General features: G+C 53.5%; 1 protein-coding gene across 2 annotated transcripts; it reads right to left on the reverse strand.

The window, feature by feature from the left end:
• Nucleotides 1-293: 293 nt before the first annotated feature.
• On the reverse strand, nucleotides 294-13,682 carry CTSB (cathepsin B). 2 transcript variants are annotated; one of them, XM_065055634.1, is made up of 10 exons: nucleotides 13,554-13,682; nucleotides 7,545-7,696; nucleotides 6,912-6,997; nucleotides 6,389-6,503; nucleotides 5,957-6,075; nucleotides 5,207-5,292; nucleotides 3,748-3,894; nucleotides 2,808-2,924; nucleotides 1,826-1,954; nucleotides 294-1,739 (listed from the first exon to the last, which is right to left on the reverse strand). In XM_065055634.1, the coding sequence occupies exons 2-10, from the start codon at nucleotides 7,668-7,670 to the stop codon at nucleotides 1,642-1,644; spliced, it is 1,023 nt and encodes a 340-aa protein (XP_064911706.1). In that variant the 5' UTR covers nucleotides 7,671-7,696; nucleotides 13,554-13,682; the 3' UTR covers nucleotides 294-1,641. The 2 variants fall into 2 exon arrangements, with proteins under 2 accessions (XP_064911706.1, XP_064911707.1); XM_065055635.1 differs by having other exon boundaries at nucleotides 13,471-13,609.
• Between the last annotated feature and the right edge of the window lie 1,874 nt (nucleotides 13,683-15,556).

Genomic DNA, 15,556 nt, shown 5'->3' on the forward strand with positions numbered 1-15,556 from the left:
AGGTGTTCTCCAGCGCTTTTGTGCATCTTCCTCCCCACAAACCCTCTGTGCAGAGATGCCCTGGTCCATGTTGAAGCCCCTTCCCCACCATCAGGAGTGGGCAATGCCCTGGGACGCCCCAGGAAACAACACAAGTCCCACTGTCCCCAGTATGGCCAGAGCACAGGGCTGGGACTGACCACCCTTGCACGAACACAGAAGGGTCTCACCTGGCTTCCACAACACCCTGAGCAACAGGACAACAGTTTGAGGTGGTTGGAAGGAGAAGCAACCAGGGGTCAGGAGACAAGACATTGGAGAAATCATTTATTGGCACAGTTGTTCCATTCACATACACCACAGCTCTGTCTCACTGGGGACAGTAAGCAGAGGTAAGGGGCTATTTTACAGTGCAAGCGAGAGCTTGTTCGCATGGCTCAGGCCCGTAGCCTCAGCTCAGCAACATACTTTGTGCTTTAAAAGTAAAAAAGAAAGCTCTTTCACTATATTAGTGTTGGCAAATCACATGATTCCTCCTACACAGCTATTATACCTCCCCCCATAATAAAAATAAAGTTTTTTTTCTTCTTTCTTAATGCCTGTGGCTAAAAATAAAAAAGAAGAAAAAAGCTTCAACAGTGTGCAAGTTAGCAAAATACCCCCAAGCACCTGCAGCTGACACGGGGAACATCCCTTATCTCTGCTCAGCGTTCAGCCCCAAAGCCCCACACTTATTTTGGATGCATGACCCGCTGCACACACCGAGCTCCCCATCCCTAGAGACATCCCAGGCCAGGCTGGACGGGGCTCTGAGCAACCTGAGCTGGTGAAGATGTCCCTGCTCATGGCAGGGGTTGGGCTGGATGAGCTTCAAAGGTCCCTTCCAACCCAAATTATTTCATGATTCTATGGATAAGTGTCTTCCTCTTTCCAGCATGCTCCTAAGATGCTTGCAGGACATCTGCTCAAAGGCTCATGGAGCTCCAGCCAGGCCCTTCTCTAGGATCAATTACCCCAGACTACAGCAGAGAAAGAAAAACAACTAATAACCAGCAGAGAAACAAGTGGTTTAAAAAGCAGCTGAGAGGATGGAGCAGAGCAAGCGATGCACAAAGGACTTGCTGCAGGCAGGAGGGGCCTCAACACAGCTCAGGCCAGAGCCAGCCCCGCATCAAGTTTGTCAGTATTTTGTCATTAAAAGGTCTAAGTTTAGCCAATTCAAGGCACACGCTAACATCCCCTGCCTTAACAGTCTGACCAACCCAGCCAGGGCTGCACAAATCACCCTGGGTCCATCTCCACTGCCCCATCAAGTCCCCGGTACCAGCACAAACCTACTGCTTCTTCCCAGTAACAAACTGGGCTGGAAGGGGTCTGGGCTACCCAAATACCATGGGCTAACCAAATACTACAGTGCAAGAGGCCAGTGAGCCCTCAAGCAGTCCTTTAAGCCCCATAGCTGTGACCCACCAGGAGCTTGCAGAAAGCAGCTCCAGCTCCACCATACAATTAAAAATAAAATTAAAAATAAAAAGATAAAAAGCTTTAATAAAGTAACCTCAACTATAGTCTCTTGGGGGGAGGTAAGGAGGGGGTTCTGTACCCAACCTGCTATCAGTTAAAAGCATTGAGGACTCAGGATTATTTGTGGTTTGATCAAGGTTACACCCTCTTCCAGTACTGCTCCGTGCTGGGGATGCCGGCCACGATCTCAGACTCAATGCCGCAGTGGTCCTCTCCTCGGAGGATTTTGAAAAAGCCTGGAAGAACATCAAGGGCAAAAAGTCAACCTCCCCGCCACACCACGAAGAAGAGGGAAGGGGAGCAGCGTCTCGGGGTTCCTCACCGTTGTCCCCCCAGTCGGTGTTCCAGGAGTTGGCCGCCAGCCAGTACGGAGTGCCGTTGTCCACCCCCCAGCCCAGGAGCCGGATTGCGTGGCCACCAACCTGCTCGCCGGTCACGTGCTGGTAGACACCTGCACGGCAACACCGCAACATGTCAACGCTGCAACGGGCACCACATCTCCCCCCCGCTTCAGACCATGGGCAGCTTGGGAGATAATCGATAGCAAAGCCCAGAGGCCACCTGAGATGGTGGTTTTGGTTAAACACAAACCTGAAGCTTAGTGGAAGAAAGGCTGATGCTAAGTACCTAAGACGGGCCAATAAGAAAGATGGGAACAAAGTTTTAGCAGGGCCTGTTGTGATAGGACAAGGGGTGATGGTTTTAAACTAAAGGAGGGGAGATTCAGACCAGATGTGAGGAAGAAATTGTTTACAGTGAGGGTGGTGAGAGCCTGGCCCAGGTTGGGCAGAGAGGTGGTGGATGAACCATCCCTGGAGACATCCCAGGCCAGGCTGGACGGGGCTCTGAGCAACCTGAGCTGGTGAAGATGTCCCTGCTCATGGCAGGGGGGGCACTGGGGGAGCTGTGAATGTCTCTTCCAACCCAAACTATTCTGTGATTCTAAGTGTCAGCTCAGCACCCAGCACACCCAGAGACACTTGGCAAAGGTCCCAAAGGTGGCACATTCAAAGCAGTTCAGAACAAGGAACTGGGGACACACCAGGAGAACCACCTGCCAGGATTTTACCTAAAATCCTAGCTGTTGTTCTCAGCTGCATTTCTGGTCCCAAGCACCTGTTCCACTTATTATAAACCGTTAGATACTGGAGATGGCATCTGCCCATGTTCTTCTAACACCAGATACTTAAGTGTGAACATGAGATGTCCTTTGAAACTTGAGTAGAGCGACAAGGGCCACGCAAGAGAGACCCTATGGATGAAGTATAAACAGGACTCCCTGCACCCTTCATGCTGATGCTCACCAGACTTGTACATCAGAAAGTCCTCATAGACAATAAAGGCTCCTTCCACTGGGCCGTTCTTGTAGATCTCAGCCATGATTTCCTTCTCGCTGCGAGGGACACCGTAGGATGTGATGCCTAGGAAGGAAAACAACTCACACCATTAGTACAGCATTGTCAGGCCACAGAGGTCTTGGGACAGCTGGACAGCAACTGCTTGGCTTGCCCATGCAAGAAGCCTTCTCCACTTGAAGGCTGAATTCAAACCCAGCTGTTCAGAGGCAACAGCACAACCAGGCAGGGCAAGTGGGCTCCAACCATTCCTCTCCTATTTAACTGAAGAGGTTTATTCTGTACCCAAAACCCTATTACCAGGCAGCTTCAGCAGGAAGTTTTCCCCTTATACTTCCTCAATTCCAAACCAAACCAAATTACTCCAGGCTAAGACAAATCTCCAAGAAGCAGCCAGACTAGCCTACATGTATAGGGCTGGCTACCACCAAGGAGTGGGAAGAACATGGCTTTGACACCAGAATCCCCCAGGACTCAGCACCATGCTCTTCAACCCAGGCAGGTGTTGGGCATTGGAACAGGCTGCGCAGGGCAGTGGTGGAGCCACCATCCCTGGAGATGGTTACAAGATGCGTAGATGAGGTTCTTAGGGACATGGGTTAGTGGTGGACTTGGCAGCGTGAGGTTAATGGTTGGACTCAATGATCTCCAAGGTCTTTCCAACCAAAATGTTTCTATGACTCAAATCAGTTCTCCCATCTCAACTGAGTCTCAGCAAATACTGAGCATCTGCCAGGCTTACGTTTGCTCCAGGACCACCCACCCAGAGAAAATGGAACATAATCACCATAAAACAGCTTTGGAAGAGGTCTAACCCTGCCAACCCCACCGAGCTTCCACCAGGAGCAGCTCTGGAGCACTGAGCAGTGCTGGAGGCCGCCTCCCTTACCGTAGTGCTTGTCCTCCTTGTACGAGGGCGAGTAGCCGGGTTCGCAGTGGCGGCTGCACCGAGGGGTTTCTCCCCCCTCCCCAGTGCAGGGTGGCCGGGAGCCGTTGACATGGTGCTCACAGGGTGGGATGGAGTAGGGACGGCAGCCTGTCAAGGACAGAAGTGACATGAAGTGGCTATCCCCAAACACCCCTGACCCCAAAAGCCACTCTGGAGAAGGCACCAGATACCCCAAGAAAGGGTATGACCTTTCCAACCCCAAAGCCCCACAGATCAGTGGGGTGCATGCAAGAGTAGGTCTGCCAGATGAGCAATCCCTGCATCAGCAATGTGCTTCCCCTCTGGACCTGCTTCCCACCACCTCCCTCTTGACAAGGTGATGGAAAAGATGGAAACATGAACCAGCTCATGACCATGCTGGGAAGAAGCAGAGGTTTCCAGTCTGGAAGTTGCTTTTTGAGTGGGCAACATCAGGAAGACTCCTGTCTTCATCCAAAGTGTAATGAACTGGTCCAAAACCAGCAACAACAAACAAAAATCCATAGCATGATTCATTCAGGCCAGACATGAATAAGAAATTTTATTACACTGAGGATGGTGAGAGCCTGTCCCAGGTTGGGCAGAGAGGTGGTGGATGAACCATCCCTGGAGACATCCCAGGCCAGGCTGGACGGGGCTCTGAGCAACCTGAGCTGGGTGAAGATGTTCCTGCTTATGGCAGGGGTGGAACTGGGTGAGCTCTGAATGTTCCTTCCAACCCAAACTATTCTATGATTTTAAGCAGAAACCTTGAATGGTTAAGTCTGGACACTCTGCTCCCTTCCTGGACGTGTCTCCTGCCACTAGGTGCTGCTCAGGGACCTTTGTCCCAAAGGGGTGACCAGGTGCCATGGGAACAAGAGCAGCCAGCTGGGATAGCAGAGGTGTCTGAAATTATCAGAGGGCTGGAACAGCTCTGCTGGGAGGACACACTGAGAGCTGGGGTGTTCAACTGAAGAAGAGAAGCTCCACGGAAACCTTATTGCAGCCTTTCCGGACTTAAAAGGGGCCGAGAAGAAAGATGGGGACAGATTTTTGAGCAGGGTTTGTTGCAACAGGACAAGGGGTGATGGTTTTAAACTAATGGAGGGAGATTCAGGCCATTGTTTACCCCGATAGTGGTGAGAGCCTGTCCCAGGTTGGCCAGAGAGGTGGTGGATGAACCATCCCTGGATACATCTCAGGCCAGGCTGGACAGGGCTCTGAGCACCCTGAGCTGGTGAAGATGTCCCTGCTCATGGCAGGGGGGGCACTGGGGGAGCTTTGAAGGTCCCTTCCAACCCAAATTATACTATGATTCTACAAGCCCAGCCCCAAAGGAGGAGCAGCCACAAGGATGCAGACCAGAAAGAAGCACCCTGAAGGACACAGACCTCTAACTGAGCAGAGCTGCTCCTCTTTGCTTTCACAAGGGACTTACCCACATGGGAATCATAGAGTCCTCCAGACACAAGCCCCTTCTCTGTCCAGTACCTCCATGCGCCGGAGGGGTAACCACCATTGCACCTGGAGAAAGAGGCACCAGTTCCAGCCCCAGCCTGTCCAGAGCCATCCCCTTTTGGGGGATGCGAGGGACATGAAGCCAGCTGAGAATGGCTGAAGTGAAGCTTTCAGCAGGTTGAAACTTTATAAGTCTGTCCCTGTCTTCCCCAGAATTTATAGGCCTCAAGACACCAAAGCCTCAGGGCAAGAAGGATCTAAAAGCATCCATGCCTTCATCCCAAAGCAGCAGTGCCTCCTTACCAGGTCTCTGTCACCAGTAGCAGCAAAAGTCACACAACTTGGTGACTCAACCCCACACCCTGCTCTCAACAACTGCAAAAGCCACAGGTAAAAAAAACAACTTGTGCCTGAAAACCAACGCTTTGAGGCTATTAAAAGATCCTTCCTTTGGCTTAGGTTGCTGTCAACTCTATAGGGAAAAGCATCACTACATGCTTGCTCTCCCTCCACCATCCATCATCATCCAGCTCTTGCTGGCAGCAGGATGTGACCCCGAGGGACGTTCAGTCCATGCAGTCACCTTTATGTTCCCAGCTAACTCGAGCATCTACAGCACAAAGCACCTAAAGAGACTAGGAAACTAGGGCTGAAATTATCAGCACCCTTGTTTTCTGTCCCCATTCCTCCCACCCATCTTTTAAGCGCACAAGAACCAAGAGCAGCTCACCCCATCCCGCACTCGAAGCCGCAGCATGACAGCAAGTCCTCCGCCGAGACCTCCACGCTCACCTTGGCGTTCGTGTGAACGCAGATTCTGTCCGAAATCGCTTCTACAGCACCGAAAGCCTGCAGACAACCCCCAAAGTCCAAGGGAAGACCATTAAAGCTGGTGAGGAGAGAGAAACCGGGCAACCTGCTCATGGCAGGGGGTTGGACTAGATGAGCTTTGAAGGTCCTTTCCAACCCAAACCATTCTATGAACCTTTGGCAATGAGTGCAGCAAGCATGAGCCTGGCTAGGAGAAGCCCACTAAGAAACTCCAACACCACTGGATCCCTCATGTCCCCCCCATTTATGCAATTCAATGTTGAACTCAACAGCAGTTATTTTGGCCAGTAAACTCTGTACTGACACAATCTTAAACCACCCATGCTCTTACCCAGCAAGAGCCACAAGAGCCCTGGTCTCTTATCTCACTGATGGTAGGACAGTTGGGCCACTGTGTCCGTGAGTCAAAGCTATCAGGCAGCTCCATATCTCCAGCAAAATCTACCCTGCAAGCAAGAAGAGGGAAGTCCTGCTATAAAAACAGCAGTGTGACAACAGGACTGGGTGCACAGGTCTCTCCAACCTCCTCTGAAGGTGACCTGGAGGAGAAGAGCTCTTGCTGTTTGCTTACTGAAGGAGAACAAATACTTCTGAAGGCCTCAGACCAGGTCAGCAGTTCCTCAGTGTTTTTCAGTTCTAAGGAGTACAAATTACACAACTGGTCAAATATCTGGCGGGACGGAGACTGGATGTTCCAGCCATGCGTGATCCTGTGCTTAACTCCAAGCAAGATGTCCAGGAAGCTGCACCCAGGGGAACCCCAACTTGCAGCCTGCCAGGGGAGACCCTCATGCACCCCAGACACACCAGGAGCATCCACACAAGTTTTTACAGGGCTTTCATCATCATCTCACCTCTCTGGGAGCTTGGGTCCACCCAAGAAGGTGCCACAGAGCTGCTTCACATAGCTCATGTCGGTGTTGTAGAAGTTGTGCCCTGCCTGGGAAGAGACACAGAGCAATGGGACGTGACTCTCCACAGCCACCAAGTATGTTGCTGGGACCAGCATAGTGCTCCAGATCTCCACCAAACCCACCCGGGGTCTGATACCTGTTTTAAAATCAATGGGCCAAGAGCCAAAGTGCATGTGGACACAGAGCAACACAGCTCCTTCCAGGATCAGTACTTGATGACCACTGAGCTAAGGTCCAACTCTAGGCTTTGGCTGCAGCAGCCTCATCAAGGAGGTTTTGGCCAGGTCACCAATGCAGCTGGACACTTGCTGCTTGTTTCCAACCTCCCACAAAGTCTCAGCATTGCTCCTAGTCTATGAATTCATCAGTGTTCTCCTCCAAGGAGAAGCTGCACAGTTACTGTCACCACAAGAATCCCTGATGGCATCAACTCATTGGAGAAGTCAACCGGGACCAAGGCTGGTTTGATGCAACCACAGTGATGCAACTCCCAAAGCTCAGCTATTAAATCCCACAAAGAGACTCTCAAGCAATGCATCAAAAAACCCAAAACAAAAGCAACCTGGTACTCACCTTCCAGGTGGTGTTGAGCTTGTTTATGTGGTTGACCAAGTCACTGGAGAGAGGACGGTAGTAAGGAACGCTGCGAGCATTGGCGAAGGCTACCAGGATACACAGGATGGACACGGACGGCCACATCTTGGCGACAAAACAGGACACTCCACCTGCAGCCAGATTTGGGCATCGTTGGAAACCTTCCCAAGGCACGAGGGCTTGGCAGGAGGAATGTCACAGAAACACGTGGGAGGATAAAACACGTGGCTGTGTGAAGTCCCTCCTGATCCCAATTTACCCCAAAGGTCAGGAGAGACACAGGAGCCGGCTAATAATCCCCCCTCCTTGGAAGAAACCAGACAAAGCAACCCTGTTTATCAACCACTTAAGGATTAGTAGCAGCAGGAAAATATCTTTTGAAGCAGATCCAAGGGATTTGGAGGGTATTAAAAGCAGTGTTTACTTCCACAACGCTGGAGAATAAGGACCAGGAGAAGGAACAGGTGACTCCCCCACCATGGCAAACTGCAGGCAGGACTTGCTTGTGCCTGCTCTAGTGCAGTGCTCTTCCCTTTGAAGACATCACTCCAAATCACATTTTTGGGGCTTCACAGCATCATTTTGGCCAGCCCATTGCCATGGGGCCCCCGACTGGGGTCACAACCCTGAAGCAGAGAACTCCTGCCCATGCAGAGGGGGTCTGTGCACATTGGAGTTGTCGGAGCTGCCTTCCCACACAGGGTTTTTCATGAGAGAGGCTGTGAAGCCCCAGCCCTTGGTGCAGGGCACCAGAAAAATCTCAATTTACGGAACAGAGATGCAGGGGAATCCCAGGAGCACAGCAAGAGAGGATCAGAGCATCACCCTGCCCAAAGATGCTCCATGGCTCGGGCGTTTCTCTGTTCTCCTGCCTCCTTTAACCTAATTCACTTTAAATTGCCCAGCTGCAGTTTAATCCCCGACACCAGCATCCCCACGCCTGACTCGGATGTGCAGATGGACCATGGGCTGCTCAGCCTTATCAGCACAGGACACACATGGAGCTGCTGGAGAGGGGCCAGAGGAGCCCCAGAAATTATCCGAGGCTGGAACAGCTCTGCTGGGAGGACAGGCTGAGAGAGTTGGGGTGTTCAGCTGGAGAAGAGAAGCTCCGGGGAGATCTTAGTGCAGCCTTTCTGTACTTAAAAGGGGCTGAGAAGAAAGATGGGGACAGACTTTGAGCAGGGCCTGTTGCAATATAACAAGGGGTGATAGTCTTGAAGTAAAGGAAGGGAGATTCAGGCCAGACATGAGAAAGAAATTGTTTACACTGAGGGTGGTGACAGCCTGTCCCAGGTTGGGCAGAGAGGTGGTGGATGAACCATCCCTGGAGACATCCCAGGCCAGGCTGGACGGGGCTCTGAGCAACCTGAGCTGGTGCAGATGTCCCTGCTCATGGCAGGGGTGGCACTGGATGAGCTTTGAAGGTCCCTTCAACCCAAACTATTCTATGATTGTATAACCTCTGCAAACACACCAATCCATCCTCCTCCTCCTCCAAAACCTCCTAGTTCCCCTTCCATCCAACCCGATGAGCACCAACCTGGTGAATGACCCAAGACCACAAATACTCCACAGCAGCCTGAACAGCAGAGATATTTAAGCTTTAATTCCTACTCATCTCAGCAAGCTGAACGTGTAATCACCTTTGCAAGCCTGGGCTTAAACCCTTCTGGACAAATACACCCAAAGGACTGGACACACAGCTCCTGCCAGCAGCTCTCCAGCCCCGCGGCAGCAGAACTTGCTGAGCAGGGGATGGGGAGATGCACAGATTCCCATGCAGGCTGCTTCCACCCACTCACAGCCAAGTTTAGCCTTTCCAGAGAAGAAAACCCAGCAGGAGTGTCCTACTTTCTGCCAGCAACAAGCCCAGGCGGCTGCAGCTAACTAACTGTATTTGTTTTTTCCTTTCCTGCTCTTCCTTCCACCGTTTATTTTTCTTCCCACTCTCCAGGCTTTTAACACAACGCTCAGCACAACAGTCAGTTGAGTTGCAGCAGCATGTGGAACCTCCTACCTCATATCTCACCTCTTTGAAGGTATTTCATGTGTATGTGCTCGCTTAGAGGTTTCCCCCTAGACAAGGGACTCGCTGGCATTGCTGGTGTCCCCACCACAGTCTGCTGCTTACCCAGCAGGAAAGAGGTTATACCCACAGACACAAATATACATTTCTAAGTCTAGTGTGATTTTTCACTTTCAACATGGCCAAAGGAAAGTGACAGACCTAAGCTTATTAAAAATCTTAACAAAAAAAAAAAATCACAAACACCAAGCCAAAATAACCACCCCAAAAACCTCTGTGCTTCCTGCAGTCTGCTTTATATTTTCTGTAGCACAGAAAGGAGGCAGTTTTGAGGCCAGAAGCTGCCTGACACACTTTTTTTTTTTCAGCAGGATGCTTGTATACTTGCTGACACGCTAAAACCGCCCCGCAAAGCCTCCCACACGGACACGGCTGCTTGCACCGCGCTCTGGCTGGGACGGATACGGGACTTCTCCCATCCTCAGGTTACCCGACCACACCGGCTGCAGCCTGCGAACTCCAGGCAACCCGAGACCAAAATGAAAGGAGATACCAGGCAGTTTCCATTCCGACAGGCGCTCGTCTTTTAAGCTCTGCCACGCTGCATCTGCCCTGTGACGTGGTCACCCAAATAACGACCGACTGGCTCCTGTTTGCAGCAAAGAGCATCTCGCCAAGTCTCCTACAGGCATGGGGTTTTGGGGGGCACAGATTATCCCAGAATCTGGGTGGAGAATGAAGGGGAAATACTTTATCTCATACAGACAGATATTTTAGCAGGGCCTGTTGCAATTGGACAATGGTGATGGGTTTAAACTGAAGGAGGGGAGATTCAGGCCAGATAGAAGGAAGAAATTGTTTATAAGGTGGTGAGAGCCTGGCCCAGGTTGGGCAGAGAGGTGGTGGATGAAACATCCCTGGAGACATCCCAGGCCAGGCTGGACGGGGCTCTGAGCAACCTGAGCTGGTGCAGATGTCCCTGCTCATGGCAGGGGTGGCACTGGATGAGCTTTGAAGGTCCCTTCCAACCCAAACTATTCTATGAAGTCTCCCCTGGGTATGAATTTGGGGGACGATATCTCAACCAGCTGGCACAAAGTATCCCACGACCTGGGTGGAGAAGGAAGGGGAAACCCTCAATCTCATGCCATTTCTTCCTCCCCCGGCTTTCACAAGTGCCCTGTGTACAGCAAACCTATATTTAGAAAGCACAGGCACGGGACTCGCAGGGTGAATTTCAGCAGACAGGGAGTCACGTGCAGCCAGAGGCACATCGACCCCAGCGGCAATGCAGGGAGTCAGAAAGAGCTGCCGGTTCCCAACATCACCCCCTTTTCCCCACAGATACCAGCAAAAAGACGCTTCCCATAGCAGTGTTATCGCACCCATGCTTCCCCCATGGCCGCTATCTCCTCTGCACACACAGACGTTTTAAACACCACCAAAAGAGCAGCACCAAAAACTGAACTTGCACAGCAGCTGCTGCACCTGGCAGATATCTGCTCTTCTTTCTGCAGGGTGAACAGGCCAGAGGGGCTTCTCCAGCAACCCCAGCAGATCCCTTTGCATCCTCCATGACCCTGGAGGTGCCTTGTAGCTTTAGGATAACCCTGGCAAAGGCTATCTGCACAGGTCATATCCCATCACAGCCTGTTAGCTTGAAAACAAGAAGCAAAACTCAGCTGTTGGACTACAGACACAGCAGCTTCACCCTGGCAAACTCTCCAGATGGCAGGAAGTTGTTTGGGGTTTGCAAATAAATCCGCCCCCCACACAAGCTGCTGCACCTCCTCTTGAGCTGTGGACAAGTCCCCTGCCCCCTGCTTTGGGATCCAAAGTATCCAGTAATGTGATTTTTTGAAGGATGAACAAAAACTGACTCGCCAGCACACCTAACCCTGGGCGGGACTGTCACAATTCAGACAGCTGGTTGCTAAGAAAGAGGAAATTTGGGCCATCTGAGTGCAGCCCTTGCCCCCACCCTCCACTTCCCCCCCACACACCCTCCCAGCTGAGCAAGGAGGAAGCACTGAGGCTCTTCAACATGAGCTGCTCGGAGCAGCTGCAGTGTGCAAGGGAGGAGAGAATCCGAAGAGATGCTGCACCACGCACCCGCACTCCCTGCGGTCCCTCTGCGCGGATGGAGGTGACATCACCCAGGTGCCTCCTCCATCCCTCCTGACCAGGAGATCTTGGCGCCAGAGGCAGTTTCCTGGCTGTTTTCCCAAGGAAAACTGTTTGGACCGCATTACGGTGAGGATGAGCAGGATCGCGCAGCCTCCTCGCAGCGGCCGAGGGAGATGCGCAGATATAGTACAACAAACCCCTCTGCAGTGACTTGCGGTGAAGGTCTTCTTGTTACTCAGAAATCAAAGCCTACAAGTCCTATTTTTCTGGCCAGTTCTCTGCATCAAAAAAAAAAAAAAAATCAAAGAACCCCAAACCTGGCTATGCAAAGCCCAGCTCACATGACTCCACTTAGGCAGGTCAGGCCAGGAGATAAGCCACAGCCCTGGAGCACCTTCGTTGTCTGGGCCAAACCCCTCCAGGCACAGACAGAAGCACCTACACACCCTTTTCCAAGGATCTGGTGAAGATAAAAGCTGTCTCAGCCTCATAGCTACGACACCCCCACCCCTCAGGGTGAGAAGTACCCAGCAAAGCCCAAGTCATGTGTCCTCCTCCAGCAAACAGCCCTTCATCCAAGCTGAGCTTTGTCCTTTGTTCTGGCTGCCAATATTTGTGTGTGACTCTAAGCCACAATAAAGCAAGTGCATAAACAAAGCCATCCAGCTTAGCTTGCTGTGCCACCAAGGCTAGTAGCTTGGTGGCCCCACCGGCACACACCAAACTCATGGCCTGGTGACTTCACTACAGCCATTACTGCGTTATCCACCAAACTCATGGCCTGGTGACTCCATTACGGCCATTACTGCGTTATCCAAGCTTGACATTTTTTTTGTCTTATGAAGAAAAAAAGAAAAAAGCACAAGCCACTCTTCCCCACTTCCTTTACAGGAAAGCAAAACCATTATCACAAGTCAGATAAATGCATTTTGAGGCAAGTTGCAGTGCTCCCCTCTGCAGCTTGCATTCACAGAAAGTGCAAACTGCACTGATTTTTAAATTATGATTATTTCTTTTTTCCTCTTACAGACCAATCTACAAACCAGAGTCTTGCACAAGCGCCCCGCTGCTGCCGCAGACACCCTGCGCCACTGAAACTACTCGCCCTCAACCTTCCAACCTGGAGGTAAATACGAGAAGCAAACGATCTTTACTGTATCACGCCTGCAGAACAACCCTGAGAACGAGATATATGGACGACTGATACATTGCGCATCAGACAGATGTGAGGCAGCTTTTATCCATCGCCACCTCCAAGACATGGTCCTAGTGCCAGACCCCAGCTTGGCCACACGTCACGGGATATTCCCAGAAATACTTCAGTGCCAAACCGACCTCCCTGGCGTCAGCTGATAAGCAGGGCTGCGGATATTTTTTTTCCAGTCTTCATTATGAAAACAAGGTTTCCGCTCTGCTCCCCCGCCGCTTACGGGAAGATTTGCTGTTTCTCAAGCGCACTAAGGGTTAATGGCATCACCCCCGCAACAAACCTTGCCCGCAGCTGAGCTGCAGAGCATCCTCCCTAGACCCACCGCTGCCAAAAAATACCCCAAAATGCAGCCGGAAACCGCGGGAGACGCTTCTGCTGCGTGTTCCGCCGCACCCCGCGGGCGCAGGGCTGGGGTCCCACGCGGGTGCGGAGCTCCCTAAAAGCCCCACTGCTCCACATCCTCATCCGCACCCCCCTACACGTGTCCCCCTGCCCCAAACCGGGCCGAGCACCGCAGCATCGCCCCGACACCCCCTTACCTGCCCCCGCTGCAGCGCCCGCACCCGCGCCCCGCTGCGCTCCTTATGGCCCCGACCCGGCCCGCCCCCCCGCCGGGACTCACCGCCCCGCACAGCCCGGCCGGCCCCGCGGTTCCTATGCGGCCGCGGAAGGGGCAGCGCCCGGCGGCTGAGTCATCCCGGCCCGCCCCCGCCGTGACTGCATCCTGCCCGCTCCCCGCCTCCCGCCCGCCCGCTGCCCGCCCCCAGGCTGCATGCTCCTGCCGGCTTCCCGGCTCCTGCCTGCATCCCGGCTCCTGCCTGCATCCCGGCGCCTGCCTGCATCCCTGCTCCTGCCGGCATCCCGGCTCCTGCCTGCATCCCTGCATCCCTGCTCCTGCCGGCATCCTGGCCCCTGCCGGCTTCCCTGCTCCTGCCTGCACCCCTGCGCCTGCCTGCATCCCGGCTCCTGCCTGCATCCCGGCTCCTGCCTGCATCCCGGCTCCTGCCTGCATCCCTGCTCCCGCCGGCACCCCTGCTCCCGCCGGCACCCCTGCGCCTGCCTGCATCCCGGCTCCTGCCTGCATCCCTGCTCCTGCCTGCATCCTGGCTCCTGCCTGCATCCCTGCTCCCGCCGGCATCCCTGCTCCCGCCTGCACCCCTGCGCCTGCCTGCATCCCGGCTCCTGCCGGCATCCCAGCTCCATCCTGCCTGCATCCCTGCTCCTGCCTGCATCCCTGCTCCTGCCTGCATCCCGACTCCTGCCTGCATCCCTGCTCCCGCTGGCATCCCTGCTCCCGTCTGCACCCCTGCGCCTGCCTGCATCCCGGCTCCTGCCTGCATCCCTGCTCCTGCCGGCATCCCAGCTCCATCCTGCCTGCATCCCTGCTCCTGCCGGCTTCCCTGCTCCCGCCTGCATCCCTGCTCCTGCCTGCATCCCGACTCCTGCCTGCATCCCGGCTCCCGCCGGCATCCCGGTTCCCGCCTGCATCCCAGCTCCTGCCTGCATCCCAGCTCCTGCCTGCATCTCGGCTCCTGCCGGCTTCCCTGCTCCTGCCTGCATCCCTGCTCCATCCTGCCCACATCCCTTCTCCAGCCCACCTGCATCCCTCTGCCATCCTTCCTCCAACCCACCTGTATTCCTCTGCCACCCTTGACATGCCTGAGGGACGGGAGGCCACCCAGAGGGACCTGTGCAAGTTCAACAGCTGGGGCCATGTGGAACTCGTGAGGTTCAACAAGGCCAAGTGCAAGGTCCTGCACCTGGGTCAGGGTAACCACTGGTTTCAATCCAAGCTGGGGATGGAGCAGCCCTACAGAGAAGGACTTGGGGTGCTGGGGAGTGAAAGATTGAACATGAGCCAGCAACGTACGCTTGCAGCCCAGAGGCCAATTGTATCTCTGGCTGCATCACAAGGAGCGTGAGCAGCAGGTTGAGGTTGGTGATTCTGCCCCTCTGCTCCACTCTGGTAAGACCCCCCTGCAGTGCTGGTCCAGCTCTGGGTCCTCAGCACAGGACACACATGGAGCTGCTGGAGAGGGGCCAGAGGAGCCACAGAAATGACCCGAGGCTGGAACAGCTCTGCTGGGAGGACAGGCTGAGAGAGTTGGGTGTTCAGATGGAGAAGAGAAGCTCCGTGAGACCTTAGTGCGGCCTTTCAGTGCTAAAAAGGGGCCGAGAAGAAAGATGGGGACAGACTTCTTAGCAGGGCCTGTTGCAATAGGACAAGGGGTGAAGGTTTTAAAGTAAAGGAGGGAGATTCAGGCCAGACATGAGGAAGAAATTGTTTAAAATGAGGGTGGTGAGAGCCTGTCCCAGGTTGGGCAGAGAGGTGGTGAATGCCCCATCCCTGGAGACATCCCAGGCCAGGCTGAACGGGGCTCTGAGCAACCTGAGCTGGTGCAGATGTCCCTGCTCATGGCAGGGGTGCCACTGGGGGAGCTTTGAAGGCCCCTTCCCACCCAAACTGTTCTATGATTCTGTGAAAATGCCTCTATCCCACCTGCATCCCATCTCCACCTTTCTAGATTTCCTCCTCAAACCTGCCAACATCCTTTCTCAATCCCACCAGCTTTCCACCTTTCCACCTCCATCCCACCTGCTTCCCTTCTCCAGCCTTCAGCATCC

Source organism: Columba livia, chromosome 3, assembly GCF_036013475.1.
Source record: "Columba livia isolate bColLiv1 breed racing homer chromosome 3, bColLiv1.pat.W.v2, whole genome shotgun sequence".
Lineage (NCBI taxonomy): Eukaryota > Metazoa > Chordata > Aves > Columbiformes > Columbidae > Columba > Columba livia.

Bases quoted from the DNA above. Each gene is read 5' to 3' on its own strand.
- CTSB (XM_065055634.1), bottom strand. From the start codon at position 7,670: ATGTGGCCGTCCGTGTCCATCCTGTGTATCCTGGTAGCCTTCGCCAAT. The intron at 6,998-7,544 runs GTGAGTACCAGG...GTCTCTTCCCAG, and splicing joins AGCTCAACACCACCTGGAAG to GCAGGGCACAACTTCTACAA. The intron at 1,955-2,807 runs GTGAGCATCAGC...GTTGCCGTGCAG, and splicing joins CTTTCTGATGTACAAGTCTG to GTGTCTACCAGCACGTGACC.